Below are 15173 nucleotides of genomic sequence, written 5' to 3'. Positions count from 1 at the left end.
CAAACGAACAATCGAAATTGGCGTGAGCAATCTTCTGATCCTCTCTGCGCAACCAGTCGAGTAACGCTTTAACACGTTTTCCACGAGGGCTCGGGCAGAAAGTGTTGTCGACTAAGCATTGTTCGGCCCATAGGTCGACAATTGCAGCAGCATATGCTTCGACGGTTGTGTATTGCACCCTCTTTCCAGAGACGCCTGCAGCAAGTTGAGCATACGCTGCGAATTTTGGATTAATGAGCGGCTCGGTAGTAGAGGAGGAGGAGGAGGCGGCAGCAGTAGTGCTATTGGTGGTTATGGCCGTGGTAGTACTAGTTGTGTTGATGGTGGTGCCGATAGTAGAAGCGTCTGTTGATGCTTCTCTGGCCTCGTCCATAGTGTCCATCATGTCCATCACTTCGTAAGCTGTATCAACATTGGGCAGTGTGTTGAGCTCCATAATGCCGTCAGACAAGCTATTCGCGGCAGCAAGTACAGGTGAAGGTCCCACTTCAGGCTCATGAACGTCCTCCGGCGCAGCTCTTTTTTTTCCTCGCTTTCGGTGAGCTCGGAAAGCAACCTTATAGAAAGTTATGATCAATAAAATTATGTTCATTTATCTCTACGTATTTATCGTGAACAAAGAGAACCAACCTCTTCTTTCAAAAAAAGGTGAAGTTCTCCATCGTCAGGGATGGGACTCACACCTATCTTGATACACCATTCTTTGAACTCTTTTTGACGGTTCGAGTACTGATTAATGATGTTTGCAGGGCAGCTTTCACGAGCCAGCCTAAACGTCTCGAGGGCAGCGCGATCTCTGGCCTCTTTGTAAGCCAGACCTCCATCGTTTTCGACAGTCGCTGCAGCAGGTTCAGCATCGTTCTGTAGAGACAACTCGGTCAGAGCGAAATCTCTGTTTCTGTTTCGACTTTGGGTAGGAGTGCCATTAAGCTGTCTTCGTCTGCTTCCAGAACCACCCATGATTACAGATGTGGTAAACTAAGATCCAGTACAGACAGATGTCTTAATAGAAGGTTTCTCTTTACCGCACCAGGATCCAATAAGGGACACGGTTGCGCATATGCACCTAGCTGGATTGAAATGTGAATCCTTCATATAACTCAGTAAAGAAACTAAGTATGGAACAACTGTCTAAGAACACATCTCAAACCATCATAAAAGTTTTTATTCGTTCTTACAGCAAAGCACCAGTAAGGTCCTTGCTGACAAAGAAGTTGATAAGCTTTCCACCTTCAGATCTGTTTCTCCATTAAGACCGAGTTCTCAAACAATGTTTGAAAGTTAGATATAAAAGAAGATAGTTTCTATAGCTGATATTGCACTTTGTTCAATCTTTTTGAATATAATCCATTCTCAAACGACTTATTTGTCTTTGTTTATTTCGATTTACCACATTTTTTCGTTTGAATTATGGAACCGCAATCATCACTATGGACACTACTACTTTCCAATCAAACACTGGGAATTATTCAGGTCCCATTATCCCCTATATGGAAGCTCAGTCTTCTGTCGCTATGGATGTTAACCAAGTTCAACACCACGAACAGCTTGAGGAAAACCCAAGCAGTAACCCTTGGACACCTGACCAACAGGACAGTGCTGACCTTATCAAGCCTGACCAACTGGGTCCAGACGCTGACCTGAAAGTAGTTCGTACCTACTTGGAACAGCAAGTTCATCTTAAAGAGGCATACCTGCAGAGCCTGGTTACTTGTCCTGACCAACAAGTTTTCTTAGCCGCTAAAAGCGACTATGAAAACTGGAAAGAAAGGCTAAACACAATGAAAGCTCTTTCGGACAAGACACTAGATGATGCCAAAGTAGCACATTTGGTTCCTAAGAACTTACCCGTGTTCAACATCCGAGGACACACCAAGTTTGCACCCCAGACCCAAATTATTTGCCCATATTCGGACGCCGTACGGGCCTCTACAAGCTCTACGGAACATACCCTGTGGCCTCTGCGGTGTCACGCCGTGCACACCGTAGAAATTATAGTATGCTCAGCCTACCATAGCACCTTCTTTTTCTCACTACATTGCGTCCTCCATTTCGACAATGAGCAACCAGGAACCCCAACCAAAGCAGTCAAATGCTTCCAGCGACAAATATTACCGTCCTAAGGGAACCAAAAAGTGGTCCACTTGGACGCATTAACTCACTTCCTTTCTCAAAGTAGCACTGACGAAGAGCGAGAAGGTTTGCTATTTTGTATATAGGTAAAATGGGAATTTTTACTTATCTAGTATATAGAATGGGAAGATATTATCAGACAGTATAACGATGGAGAGTTGACAACGACAACTGCTCAACTGTCTGCGAACTGTGCTCGCATGAACGAGGAGCACCAGAAAAAGCTTGAAGAGAAGGTCAAGCGCATAAACCATATGATGGAGCAACCAACTCCTATGGATCTAGATGTTTGTCAGCAGCTTGGGAGAGCTTTCAGTCGTGAGATCATGTCGGTTAACCACCGTGCTAGCGTGGCCATGGGATGGAATGTCGGCACGCTCATGTCTCCCCAGTTTGAGACCGATTGGATGCTTACTGCACCTATAGTCTCATCTAGTATGTAAAGTAGTAAATCTGTTTCTTAGAAATGCTCATATTCAAGGTTCTAATACCAACTATTAAGAGAAAGCTCAGAATGCATTGAATAAGATGGGAGGGCGTCCAAACTTCCATCGACATTGTCAAGGTTAATACTACACTGTGATAGTAACACGTTATTGAGAAAAAGGATTATCTATTTATTGGCTTTTCTTAACAACAATCTGTCACTATAGGAACAACAGGCGGTAACTATCGCTAACACACCATAGCATTGTTAAAAGGAGCTACTAATGTATATTATTCGTTTTCGCCAGGCCCTCGTTTGACCAGAAAGCCTACTAAAAAGAAAAGCATGGTTAAGGACCTCATGGTTGAACTCTGTAGTATGTTACAAGCAGTGTCTGCATTGCAGTTATCAATGTATTAATACTTGTTAAGGAATGTATATAGACAACGAAGTTGACAAAAATTTGACAAAGTTTCGTGGAAAGGTTTCAAGAGGGTGTCAGACGGTGGCATAATTCGCTACAGAAATGAAACATTGGGGTGCGAATTCACGGGTTTTGATTTTGGCGAAAAGGCAGATACTGCTTTGTGCCCGAGTGACATGCCGTATAAGAGATGGTCAGAGCTGTATGATGCCCTTATCAATGGCCAAATTAGTTTTGAAAAGTTTCAAATAAATGGTTTAGCACATTTTAAAAAGTTGCTATTGATAAAAGCGACATTAGCATCCAATAGGTATGTTAGTTCATTTATTAAATTACAGATCATGATTTTACTGTGGAAGACAGAGTGATCTGCGCTAGGGGACATGTGGTCGTTCCTTGACATGGACAAGGATACTATACATATACAAAGAATATGAGGCCATAACTGAAAAAAAACCGCATAGAACAAAAAGAGTTAGATGGTGTGGTGGTAGATGGGTAGAGGTGGAGCGAGAATGATGAAATTATTAGGAGGATTTCTTCATGCAATTTGGAAATGACCACAGTAATACTCTTAGAAAGCAAGGAAATTTGAAACAGTTCCTAGCATCCGAGCATTTTTACCCTATTACATAACGTACTTCTGTGTACAAAATAAATTGTGGATTAGGGGATCGTCATAAAAAATTACAGGAAAAGAAGCTTTCCTCAAGCGCGTGGTACTTTTTTGTCAAGTTGCACGTTTACTGAGCAATAAACAGAAGTGATCAACTTAATATGTGTTGCAATATAAATATAGAGAACTGAAATGAAAAATTATCTTTTGAAGGTTCTTAGCTACAACGTAACAAACAACAGACCGCACCATCTTATTAGCACTAGGTCATGAGTTTTAACGATCGGTTCAACGAAGACGACGCCATGGACCTAGTGGAATCCACGATGTTGAGCGATGGGAGAACGAGAACGAAAAGCCGCAAAGTGTATGCTGGTGACGATGCAGTTGTAGCTTCTGCTCCCACTATAAGAGATACGCGTCAAAATTCACAGCATGATCAATTAGGTAACTGATTCGCATATAAGCACACTAAATCTTTGCTTATTATAACATATACTTTGTAACGCGAAGATCACGGAGAAACCGATGATCTCAACTATGACGGTCCTGGTAGCGCTTTTAATGAAGGCTTGGCAGTGTTTCGTCTGAATGACCATGACATCGAAGAACATAAAAGGAAATTGGAAGCTCTTGATGAAAACTGGTCTGAGGCTTTTAAGGTGCTACCGAAAGACTATGTAAAGTGCAGGGGAAGTAGCGACTAAAGTCTGGCCGATACGACTCCGTTTTTCGACGCGCGCTGCACTACATGCGATAAAACAAAGGAACGGGAGATCCTTTGCGTTTTCATTACCGGTAACGCATTTACGTTGCATTAATAATTACCAAACATACTGTGATATGGACAACTGCTAAAACATTCCTATAAATGCCGTCCAAAACATACGAAACAGGCATTAAAAGTTATAAAATACCATTCTGTGATTGTAAATCAGACGCCTCAACCTTGCTTTACCATCACTTGTTTCCGTCATCTCCCGCCTCGCCGAGGACAGCATTTCATCTCCCATTGCTTGATTTCTATTCTACGCTTTTGGCAGAAGGTCATTTAGCAGCACAAGCCTTTGGAAATGCTTGCTCTTATGTGCACAAGTTTGAGATACTGTTACTGCTAATAGAATAATCAGATGATAACACAATGGAGCGAAATCACTTATCATAACAGTTATTCTAATGTATTATATATACATTTGAATTTTATGGAATAAAGAATCCTGATAGAATTCGAAAGACTTTAGGAAATGCACATACAGCATACATGGAGCTGAGAGAAAAAGTGACGGATGAAATGGTTAACGAGTTCAGCAATATTACTCCAATGGAGCGAGATGCGTGTCCGGCTTGTCCCAAGGTCTCCTTCTCGTTTTATAATTTAGTGCAGTCATGATATTTTGATGAGCTAATGACTCAATATACAATTTACACAGGAAGGAAAACTGTTCGTCGCAGTCGATGGCAACATGCAATTGCGACGACGCAAAGCACATGCAAATGACACAAAAAAAGCTGAAGCAGCGACGTTTTTCTCGGCTGATAACATGCATGACGTTTACGAAAAGCATGAAGTCACCAATGCCGTCAATAAGCGTTGCGAGAGTGAGCTCAAAGCTGTTACGTCCGTTTCTGCTGCTGTCGAGAAGTTCTATGAAAGTGGAATAGTAGGCTGTGTATGCGGCAGACACAATGTTCCACTTCAGTTTACGAATATCTTTGCTTCTGGTGAAAAGTAATTTTAATACTTTTTACATGCATGCAGTCTATAATCCCTAGCGTACAATATGCACTTACATATTGAGCTTTGTATAGGTACAAATATGCTCTATCTGTGCTTGCTGTTGCCACTAAGGGATACAAAGATGTCAATATTTTGTATGATCTTGGTTGTCGCTTTGAACCATCATTTAAGGTATTTTGCCGTGTCTAAGAATATCATCGCATCCGGTAAACAAATTGATCTTTAATTACTTATGCACCATTAGAAAGCATTTCCCAATTTTGCTCAAGCTGGATCACGGATGGCCGTCTCCGTTTTCCATGCATACGCCCATTCAATGTCTTGCCAGGTCGATTATCATCCACGATTCATAAGCGGCTTTGGACTGACAGATGGAGAAGGACTTGAGCGTCTTTGGTCCTACCTTGGAGGATTTGTCTCAATGACTAGACAAATGAGCGCTAAGAGACGTCTGTTCGTTTTACAGCATGCGATTGGTCATTCGAAAGCCAAGACTATAATCAATATGTGTATGCATGATTTTAAATGAAGTTATAAATGATTGCGTGATACTCATAATAGTACCGATAGGTTACGCGCTTAAAAAATGGACGAAAAGGGCAAAGGCAATCATCGAACAAGCGTCTGCATACTTGCGACACAGAGCTACCCTTGTAGCTTCCGGCGGTACGCCATGCTGGTGGTGGAACGAGGACGGGAAGATAGATGAGCTCAGATTCGAAGAAGAATGGAAGACGTACAAAGATACCGTCCATAAAAAATCGAAAGATCGTACTATATTCACTGGTGTCAAACCTCTATCAGTAAAAATACAGTATTATGAAGAACTAGAACATTTTTACGCGGTTGAGTGAGTTTACAAAGTGTTTTTGTAGAGTACTGTAAAATACTTAGACAACTAATCCATTCAGAAAACATCATTAGAGCGGAGCGCATTACTTTATCGAGGGAGCTTCAAGATCCAGATGAATGTGCCAATATGACTATGGCGGAAGCAGGTATGTATAACGACTTCTACTCCCTTTCGTTTATGCGTATTAAGCTATTGTTATCATCAATAGACGAGAAATTTAGATTGCTTCGAAAGCTCCCAAGAAAGCTCGAGATCGCTGAATACAATGTTACCAGAATTTGAAAGGGTGCTAAAGCCTGAACGAAGATGGCAGATAAATAGCACAGAATACGCAAGCGCAAAAGAAGCAAAAGCAAAGCGAGAAAAGGAAGATAGCCTGTATAAACTAAAATCACATAAAATCTCGCGTAAGATGATGTATGATCAGCTGCGTAATCGAGAGGGCAAAATAGGTATTGTATATCTGTTTTTTGAAGTGTAAAAATGAGAAAGCGCTGCTGATGGATATAATTAATTAATTAATTAATTATGAAACAGGCGAAAGAGTAAGCATGAAAGTTAGAAGCGCAATTAAGAAACTAAGCACTGCAGCTGAAAAGCAATTGAAGCTATACAATGCTGCTTGCCATCTGTTGTTGGAGCCTGAAGTCCAGTGGGAGGATGTCTGTCATCTGGAGACACGAATTTGGGAACAGCACCATATAGCAGAAAGCAACGACGTCGACGTTCTCAGAGAGATTATGAACATTAAGCGCGCCGAGGAAGAGCTGATAATGATCGAGGTTAATGTTATGGTACTTCATTGAAACTCCATACTGTGATCTCAACTTTCCACTTAGGACGAAGAAAAGAATCTGGAAGCATACGCTGCAGCACGTTATAGCGCCATTCAAGATGTCATAGAGGCGACGCATGACGATGGGTGGCAAGCTATTCTTGGTGATCTTTTGGAACAAGCTGAACGTCTCCAATGTAATATCAGAAGCAGCAAACCGCGTACTGTTGGTGAAATTTCACAGATCGACAACGACGAACAATACGGTGACGATGCGGACGATGAATATGACGAAGACGTTTACTTTGTCCATGCTGAGACATATGAGGATATTGAGAAGGAACATGACGAGCTGATGTACAAGTATATGCCGCCAGTAGATTATACTATGCCTGACGAAGATATTTCTCTGCCAGATGCAGTACTTTCAGAAGAAACACTATAGAGCCAGCAATGTATATACGCCGTTGTAAATCAAGAGCTCTTTTATAATCCTTATTATGCTTACTTATACATTGTATGTTATTAGACCTGTTATGCGAATATGATTTTTTATTATGTGTAATAAGCACCTATTCTGTTACTTATTTTCTCAATACTGCGTTGAGCGTTAATCCTCATTATTTAAATCAGATACATATATATAATACTGTATGCTACCGGAAAAAGATGCTCTGGTTGGGGCTCCTGGTTGCTCATTGTCGAAATGGAGGACGCAATGTAGTGAGAATTATTCTGAGAAAAAGAAGGGAGAAAGCTGGTGCTATGGTAGGCTGAGCATACTATAATTTCTATGGTGTGCACGGCGTGACACCACAGAGGCCACAGGGTATGTTCCGTAGAGCTTGTAGAGGCCCGTACGGCGTCCGAATATGGGCAAATAATTTGGGTCTGGGGTGCAAGTTTGCTAAAGGGAAGTCTTATGACTCGCCTGAGCAGTTCTTGGATGACTTTGCTTATGTGTTAGAAGCACATTCGATCAATGTCGAAAAGCATTGGAAAAGGTTGATGCCTTTGACTTGTGATGCCACAAGACGTGCTTGGTTAGTCAAAACCATGCAACGGCATGACATAAATTGGACCAAGTTTCGAGAAGACTTTTGTCGTGCGTTTTCTTCTCTATACCAAGTTTACTACCGACGCTACAAGATGCGCACATTAACCCAAAACAGCAATGAGGCGTTACGAGAATACGCAAATCGATACTTGGAACTCGCTTGCTCATCTGGAATACCTGACAACGAAGAGTTAGGATATGGTTTCCTATCTTCTTTGAGTAAGAAGTACCGCCAGCGTGCGTAGAACGTTGCTGCAAACCATTTTGGCTTACAGTTTCCCAGCACATTGGACGCTGTTATACAAGCAGTCTTGACTCTTGCCGAGGGTGAACTTGCAACTGGTTCTGACCAGGACTCCGAAGAAAGTGAGGATTACAACAAGAAGAGAAAGAAAAACAAAGCCAGCAACTTTGTTTCCAAAAAGTCCCGTTACATAGGCGAAACACGTGCTCCTATAACCAATCCTTGCAAAGAATGCAAGAAAGTGCAATTCAAATTTGGTCACAAGTGCCCCGAAATGCGTGAGGCCAGAGCCACCAGAACAATGCGCGCTCGAATGAGTCGTATTGAAAAACAAACAAGATATCTTTCGATCAATGAAAATGAACTTGATCCCAAAGATAAAAAGGGTAAGTAGAAAAAACTGCAGCATACTAATTCACAGCAAGATAATAATCAATTGTCTATTATGGTACCCATTGTCTTGCAAAATAGACCAGTGATGGCACTCCTCGATACTGGAGCAGACAAATCATCCATAGACAAAAGTTTAGTAAACAAATTAAGCTTAGAAATTGTAGCACCTGAAAATGATGGTCATATTATTCTTGATATAAAAGATGTAACCATACCTCGAGAAGGTAGTGTTAACAACATAAAAATCCAATACAATAACAAAATGGTTATACATACCTTTGAAGTCATGTCTCTTTCTGAAGATACACAAGTGACTATTGGTTTAGATTTGATGACGAAGCTAGGCATTGGTATTACACGTCCGGTTTCTCACTGGAACAAGCCCATAAGTAATGAAGAGTCTCATTCCAGTATTTCCGACGAAATCAAACCCAATGATTCTCCAGCGGGATCACCAAGTGAGCACAAAGCTTTTTCAAACTCCATCCAATGCTATTTGGACGCCAATGCGGCAATTCCGAAAACATCATTCTGCACAGTACCAGAATCAATTTTTGAACTACCAACACCACCAGGTGCTACTTCCTATAGAAGACAATATGATCTACCTGTGGCTTCAGAAAAAATAATAGAAGAGCAAATTCGAAAGTGGGCAGAAGATGGCACTATTGAGCCAGCACAGGTAAATACCGCATGGAATAGTCCCTTGACTTTAGCTCCAAAAAAGGATGCCAATGGCAAATACATTGGCAAGCGACCTTGCTTAGATCCAAGGCATATCAATAAGCTACTACCGGATGATCGTTATCCTCTACCTCTCATCCGAGATATATTTCATAAAATGAAAGGAGCAACTGTATTCACAACGCTCGATTTGAAAAATGCATTTCACCGATTTCAGATACATCCTGATGATCGTCATAAGACTTCTTTTACTTTCCAAAACCGTCAATGGTCTTTTGCCAGAGCTCCGTTCGGATTAAAGCCCTTGAGCAATAAGTACTAGCGCGTGATGCATCTGGTGTATAGCCAGCAGCAAGAGCACGTGAACTGCTTTGTGGACAATGTTGTTGTCTTCTCCAAGAGCTTGGAAGAACATCGCGAATATGTGGCACAAGCTATTGAAGCATTGACCAAGGTCAATCTCATCTTAAACCCCGACAAATGCCATTTTACTCAAAGATCTGTTTATCTTTTGGGATTTTGCGTTTCCGATCAAGGTGTTACACTAGACACATGCAAAGTAATATGCACGAATAGCCTATACCTAGAACGGGCAAAGATATACAACGGTTTCTAGGTGTTGTGAATTATTTTAGGGACCATATCCCTAATATATCACACATAACTGCACCTTTGGATGCACTTCATAATGCTGGATCCATTGTATGTCTATGGAATTATAAGCATCAAAATGCGTTTAATACCTTATGCAAAATACTTTTACAAGCACCATTTTACGTTATCCAGACATGAGCCAGCCATTTTATCTAGCCACTGATGCTTCCAATGTGGGCATTGGCAGTGCTTTATATCAAATAATTGATGGCAAAACTCGTCATATTGGGTTTGCTACACGAGCACTTTCTAAATCAGAAAGGAATTATAGTGTAACACGCAGAGAACTGCTAGCTTGCGTTGTAGCTTTACGACGATGGCATAAATGGATCTGGCGTTCCAAATTTACCCTATTAACAGACCATCGCACCCTCACTTTTTTGCATACATAAAAAATAGCCAATGCAATGATGATTGGTTGGTTTGACACACTTCTCGAATATGACTTCGATATTGTACATCTACCTGGTTTAGCCAACATCTTACCTGACCAGTTATCACGCCTTTTTCTGACAGATAAAGAGCTGGAAGGGAGTGATGAGGATCAGCTAAGCTTAGAACAATCTAAACCAGCAACAATATTACAAAGAGCAGTAACTAGAGCTGCAGCTGCTAGAACTGATTACAAAGCACAACAGAAACCGAACTATATGTTGAAAAGAATGCTGGATAAAACAACAGCTCAAAAGGTCTTAACCAACAGAGAATCACCGTACAAAGATATGTTAGAACCGCCAATTGAAGAAAGAACAAATCTATTGGAAAAACACATGTATTCGGACACTTCGGAGCAGAGGCAATAGCAAAAGCCCTGCACAGTGAGAGCATACATTGGAACACTATTTATCAAGATGCAGCATTGATCGTAGAGAAATGCCCTGAGTGTCAAAAGTTTAATATTACAAAAGCAGGATATCATCCTCTACGTCCCGTACATGCATATTACCATGTGATCATTGGGCCATAGACCCAGCAGGACCATTCAAAACAACTTTCGCTGGTAATAATTATCTAATGGTTATGGTAGATGTTTGCACATGCTTTTGCATTTTACGCCCCATACCAAATAAGCAATCTGATACCATTGCGAAAAGTTAGTTGAAGTGTTTTGTGATTTCGGTTTTCCCCGTTACTTACAATCAGATAATGGAACCGAATTCGTCAATTCCATCATAAAGAAGCTAACAACAGTCACTATGCTGGATCATTGACTTAGTACACCATATCACCTGCATGGAAACGGAGTTTCTGAGCGTTGGGTCTCCACAACAGTTAATGCATTGAAAAAGAGCATTAGAGGAGCAGTAAAGGATTGGGACTTATTCGTTCCTAGTGTACAGCTTGCAATAAATGCAAGAAAAAGACATGGATCCGCTCCATACACATTAATGTTTGCACGAAAGTTGAATGGTTTCGATGACTATACAAAAGACGGTCAATTAACACCTGCATCAGAAAAAATGCTCATGGAACGCATCAGGAATATGGAGAATATAGTTTTTCCTGCAATAAGCGAACGCGTACAAGCTCTTAATAAGGCACAGCAAAACAAGTTCGATAAAAAGCATCACTTAATAGAATTCCCACCTAACAGTTATGTAATGATTAAAGTGAGAGAAAAGGCAGGAAAACTAGACCCAGAATATGAAGGTCCATACACAGTAGTAAGACGCAACAGAGGTGGCGCATACATAATTTAGAATGAACAAAACGAGGTGATGGCACGCGAATATGCATCATCACAGCTAAAATTAATTTCTCAAGATGAAAATATACCTTGTGATGAACTATTTGAGGTGGAGTCTATAGTGGCTCATAGAGAGACGGCACCCGGCACATATGAGTATAAAGTACGCTGGAAGGGTTACAAACCAGATGAAGATACTTGGGAATCTAAGCATTCACCCAATGTGCCACAATAAACAATTATTGGAAACGGCTTGGAGAACAACCCAAGCAAAAATAGGCACAAATTTTTTGCCGTCACGCTCGGGTCTTCAATGAAATCCATCATGTTGATTGGCTCTCATTTGTAAGGCTCTGGTTGGCTCATTTTATGGACCGCTTATATCATATGACGCAACTTGGCCCAAAAGCAAAGGGAAGGCGAAGGAGATGTGTAAGTGATAGTCGTCGTGAAGAAGTCAAATACGCTACAGCAGCAGTGATCGACATGCTATGTATGTTTCACCATGCCGATGTACCCTCCAATACTGTCGCCGCTTATTTTGGAAAGAAGTGTCAGTGCACGCACCCAGCCTCCGCGTCAAATACAGGTACGTTTCGAATGCCAACTTGTTCAATGAGTACGCAAGAAAAAAAAAAGATGCGACTGAACAACTCAATTAGAAATGACAAGGAAGAAAGACAGAATGCCAACGATGATTAAGAACGACGGATGAGTGCTCGTGTGCGATCTGGGAAGCAGTAACTGCTAAATTGCCAAGGACTCGCATCATTTGCCCTAGCGGACCAGATATCTACCAGTGATAATGCGGGTTCTGTTCGACCCATGGAGTATTCTGTTGAAAGTTCGCTCGACCCAATTCCATTCCACTTTTTTATAGGTTGCTGATTTGTTATGTATACGGTGGCGAAGGTGTGGCAAGCTCCTTTTGCGGAGACATGCGCAGCTAGCAAATCGGGCGGACACTTTGTTATTGCGATTGGGTAGTAGCGCTGTCAAACTAGATGACGAGGACTGGTAATGTGTCATTCTATCAGGACCTTTCAATTCTACGATGTTTGGTTCTCCTGTTAGATTTTGCACTGCATTCTCTTTTAAACCCGCCTCGTTTTTACACTTCTTGGGGCTTGCATGAATAAAATTTTTAAAAGTTAAAACAGTGCAAACTCCTCGTTGTTGATACATCCTGTAGTTACTGGAAGTATTCCAATTAGACAATTGTCAATGTCTTTTATTTTAGCTAAGTCAAATAAATTTATTAATAAATAATGCATAACCTCCATCCATTGCTAAAACATCAGGACTATGTATTTTTTTATATAACTTCATATTTAAAAACATTGATCCATCTGAACTATCAGCGCAATAATCACTATTAGAAATAAATAAAATCATATCATTAATATCAGTAATAATCTGTGTACGCAAACCCTCTCTTTTTTAATTTATATGAATATCACAAATCCAACACAAAAATAACAGTAAAACCACACAGTCTCTTAAAAGAAACCACAGTGGTGAAAAGACATGTTTTGTCAAGCGCAAATCTATTCGGGTACAAAAATAAGCAAATTTATATAGGTATTACACCTACTGAATATATCCTACCTAATACCACAGTAATAAATATCTCCCATAATACAATATACCAGGCAAAAGCAGCCCCTAAGCGCAACCTGGAAGGGGGTGATGTGCTAAACTAAGATCCCGTACAGACAGATGTCTTGATAGAAGGTTTCTCTTTACCGCACCGCGATCCAATAAGGGACACGGTTGCACACATGTACCTAGCTGGATTGAAATGTTAATCCTTCATATAGCTCAGTATAGAAACTAAGTATGAAACAACTATCTAAGAACACATCTCAAACCATTATAAAAGTTTTTTATTCGTTCTTACAGCAAAGCACCAGTAAGGTCCTTGCTGACAAAGAAGTTGATATGCTTTCCACCTTCAGATCTGTTTCTCCGTTAAGACCGAGCTCTCAAACAATGTTTGAAAGTTAGATATGAAAGAAGATAGTTTCTATAGCTGATATTGCACTTTGTTCAATCTTTTTGAATATAATCCATTTTCAAATGATTTATTTGTCTTTGTTTATTTCGATTTACCACAAGTGGTGTAGCAACAGCACAATCGCCAGATAGATTGCTGAGCTATTGGTGCCACTATCAGAAGCCATGTAAGGGCATTATGATTGTCAGCTGTTCTTGGATCAATCGGATTTTGACTATGCCACGGGAGTAAGCGTAGTTGGTTGGGAGCCGCTGCCACCATCATATCTTCCCCTCAAGATGGGCAAAAAGGTGTACATGATTACGCACCACTACTACTGTCTTGTCGAGTATTACCAATCGATGTTTCCAGACATGAATTTTGTGTCACTCGCCAGCACTAGTGGTAATCAGGTCAGCGATCACCTCTACAAATTTGCAACAGTCGATCTCCTGGGCCAAACGTTCATTTCCAAAATGTCTCGCCACATCAACACCAGTACCTATGTCCGAGTCGTTAGCCCAAGTACTCAGTTTCATACTGAAGCGATCGTTCGTCCTGGGTGCATTCTATATTTCTTTGTCTACAACCTCTGCAATCCCACCAATGGTAATTTCTACCAGTTCGTTTTTGCTTTGTTGAGTACCTATGACCAATTACGCAAGTCTTTAAGTTGTTTACAATGCTAGGCATGGACGTCTACCATTTAGAAATCGAACCGTATATGTGGCAGTGTGTTGTTCCTTTAGGGAGGCTCCATTCTGGCGTAGTTGTTACCCCTATTCAAATAGACAATAGCTGTGCTCTTACATATTTACCACGTAAAATAAAAATAATCTACTCTTAAAAGCATAATACCCTAGGTCAGGTCTTGGTCTTTTTCTTTTTTGGCTTCACGCTGCTGTAGTTGTAGTAGAGAATAAAATAAAAAACAAGTTTTGAATTATAGAAATCGCTCCAGATTTTAAAAGCATTTTGAAGGAATCTAATGCGATGGCGAATCAAGAAACTTGTAGATGGTCAAATAAATAAAAATGTTGAAGAATTTAATTTAGTAATTGGCAAAAAAAATAAAATAAAGTAAAAAAGGAGAAAAAAGCAAAGTAGTAGAGACAAGCATAGTGGCGGTAAAAGTCTCAGAGTGGGAAGAAGCACAGCAGTCCAGGTGGTGTAAAAAAGGGGCCATCCCAGATGGTTTTAGGGGAGATGGATTTTAGTGGGGGAGCCAATTTTAATTTATTTGCTGCATCACGGCTCTGAAAGTGCACTGAAAGCGCTCTGTAAGTAAATTCTCACTGAAAGCACACTGAAAGCACATTGAAAGAAAAATTTCAGAGTACACTGAAAGCACTCTGAAATTGGGCTTTAACTCCAGTGCGACGTCACTTGTGGCGTTGACCCAACGCTCCCTTGTGCGAGGGCATCAATTGATATATGTGGTGTTTGGAAAAGGACAAAAGGTAGTATATAAAAAGGGGAAAAGGTAGAAAGG

At 40.7% G+C, this 15173-nt stretch overlaps 4 protein-coding genes across 4 annotated transcripts; 3 read left to right on the top strand and 1 right to left on the bottom strand.

Moving 5' to 3' along the window:
- Positions 1-391: 391 nt before the first annotated feature.
- Positions 392-960, bottom strand: BDB00DRAFT_942808 (uncharacterized protein; the record flags this gene model as incomplete). Its single annotated transcript, XM_053129417.1, has 2 exons — positions 392-556; positions 631-960. Coding segments are annotated over 2 exons (495 nt in total), but the record flags the coding sequence as incomplete, so codon positions are not given.
- A 470-nt stretch (positions 961-1430) lies between these two features.
- BDB00DRAFT_792488 (uncharacterized protein) lies at positions 1431-3074 on the top strand (the record flags this gene model as incomplete). Its single annotated transcript, XM_053121123.1, has 4 exons — positions 1431-1997; positions 2247-2568; positions 2868-2936; positions 3004-3074. 4 exons carry the CDS (start codon positions 1431-1433, stop codon positions 3072-3074), a joined length of 1029 nt encoding a protein of 342 aa, XP_052973947.1.
- A 2544-nt stretch (positions 3075-5618) lies between these two features.
- BDB00DRAFT_773997 (uncharacterized protein) lies at positions 5619-5867 on the top strand (the record flags this gene model as incomplete). The annotated part of the gene is made up of 1 exon (XM_053120128.1): positions 5619-5867. The coding sequence occupies one exon, from the start codon at positions 5619-5621 to the stop codon at positions 5865-5867; it is 249 nt and encodes an 82-aa protein (XP_052973946.1).
- Positions 5868-6742: 875 nt separating this feature from the next.
- On the top strand, positions 6743-7411 carry BDB00DRAFT_792485 (uncharacterized protein; the record flags this gene model as incomplete). The annotated part of the gene is made up of 2 exons (XM_053121122.1): positions 6743-6985; positions 7031-7411. 2 exons carry the CDS (start codon positions 6743-6745, stop codon positions 7409-7411), a joined length of 624 nt encoding a protein of 207 aa, XP_052973945.1.
- Between the last annotated feature and the right edge of the window lie 7762 nt (positions 7412-15173).

The sequence above is a fragment of the Zychaea mexicana genome (assembly GCF_025766255.1).
Source record: "Zychaea mexicana strain RSA 1403 chromosome Unknown BDB00scaffold_130, whole genome shotgun sequence".
NCBI lineage: Eukaryota > Fungi > Mucoromycota > Mucoromycetes > Mucorales > Lichtheimiaceae > Zychaea > Zychaea mexicana.
The sequence above is the reverse complement of the archived record's forward strand: the minus strand, read 5'-3'. Positions and strand labels throughout refer to the sequence as shown.